The 1,311-nt window shown below is 49.4% G+C and overlaps 1 protein-coding gene across 1 annotated transcript in view; it reads right to left on the reverse strand.

The window, feature by feature from the left end:
• Positions 1-551: 551 nt before the first annotated feature.
• LOC103375568 (butyrophilin-like protein 2) overlaps positions 552-1,311 on the reverse strand; it is a gene marked incomplete at its 3' end in the record, with an annotated part of 22,683 nt that continues 21,923 nt past the window's right edge. Inside the window, exon 8 of the mRNA XM_008305879.1 lies at positions 552-898. Coding sequence (XP_008304101.1) covers positions 552-898 — 347 coding nt within the window. The remainder of the gene's footprint in view (positions 899-1,311) is intronic.

Raw genomic sequence — 1,311 nt, forward strand, 5'->3', positions numbered from 1 at the left:
AGACCCACCTGCACAGGGAGGAGGAGAGTCCGAGGTCCTGCAGCTTAGTGACCAGTCTGGAGGGGATTATGGGGGTGAACGCTGAACTGAAGTCCATTAACAGCATTCACACATAATTCCTCTTCCTCGTGTCCAGGTGGGCCAGGGCTGTGTGAAGTAGGTGATTTATGGTGTCGTCTGTGGATCTGTTTGGCCGGTATGCGAACTGTAGGGGGTCCAGAGAGGCAGGTAGGGAGGAGGTGAGGAAGTTTCTGACCAGTTTTTCAAAACATTTCATCACCACAGAGGTACGGGCAATGGACCGGTAGTCATTAAGACAGCTGGGCGTGGATTTTCTGGAAACAGGAACAATGACAGCCTGTTTGAAGGACCTGGGGATGATGCACTGGGAGAGCGAGAAGTTGAATATTCCCGTGAACACCGGTGCAAGCTGGTTGGTGCAGGTTGTTTTCCTGGTATTCACACGTTGAAACAGCCTGGGCTCGGCTGGGAGCCTCGAAGCGCGCAAAAAAGTTGTTGAATTCATCGGCCAGAGAGATGTCAGCACTCACGATGGGCGTCGGTGTTGCTTTGAAGTCCATCACTGTTCGTAGTCCCTGCCACAGTGCCCTCATGTCCCTGCAGCTGTGACTCCAGCTTCTCCCCATACCTCTGCTTGGCCTCCCTCACGGCTCTGCAGACGCTGCACGTAGCGGCCCGGTACAGTCCCATGTCTCCAGTAGTGAGTCCTGTGTTGTAGGCAGTGGTGCGGGACTTCAGAGCGTCACGGATGCCTTTGTTCATCCACGGCTTCTGATTGGAAAACTCCCTGATGGTTCTTTTGGGGATAGTGTCCTCCACTAGTTTCCCAATAAATCCCACAACCGCCTCCCTAAACAAACTGACGTCATCACCAGAGCTGTGTTGGAACAACAACCAAGACGCATCAACAGAAAAAAGTGGTGTAACATGGCGAAAAACCAATGTTCACCAGTGTGTCTCTGTCGTATTTGATATGACGAGGACATGACATGGTGAATGCCATCAAACAGATAAATAAAAAGATAAATAACAACAAAAAAAGTTGTAGCGGTGCTGGAGCAGGTACGACGGCTGCCGCACTCACCTGCACCATCTTAATGTTTCATCTTAGATGAGTTCTGGTTCAGTCTCTGTTCATGTAGATCCAGATGGTGAGTAAGTTCTCCTCTGAACCAGCTGCTTGGAACATCCACTTTATCACCTTATTTTAATTCAGGTAACTCTGTCTCTCAACAATGATGTTCAGATTGAACTAAACTACATGTTTGATCGTCACAAATACGTTTCTAA

The sequence above is a fragment of the Stegastes partitus genome, unplaced genomic scaffold, assembly GCF_000690725.1.
Source record: "Stegastes partitus isolate 25-593 unplaced genomic scaffold, Stegastes_partitus-1.0.2 Scaffold2671, whole genome shotgun sequence".
NCBI lineage: Eukaryota > Metazoa > Chordata > Actinopteri > Pomacentridae > Stegastes > Stegastes partitus.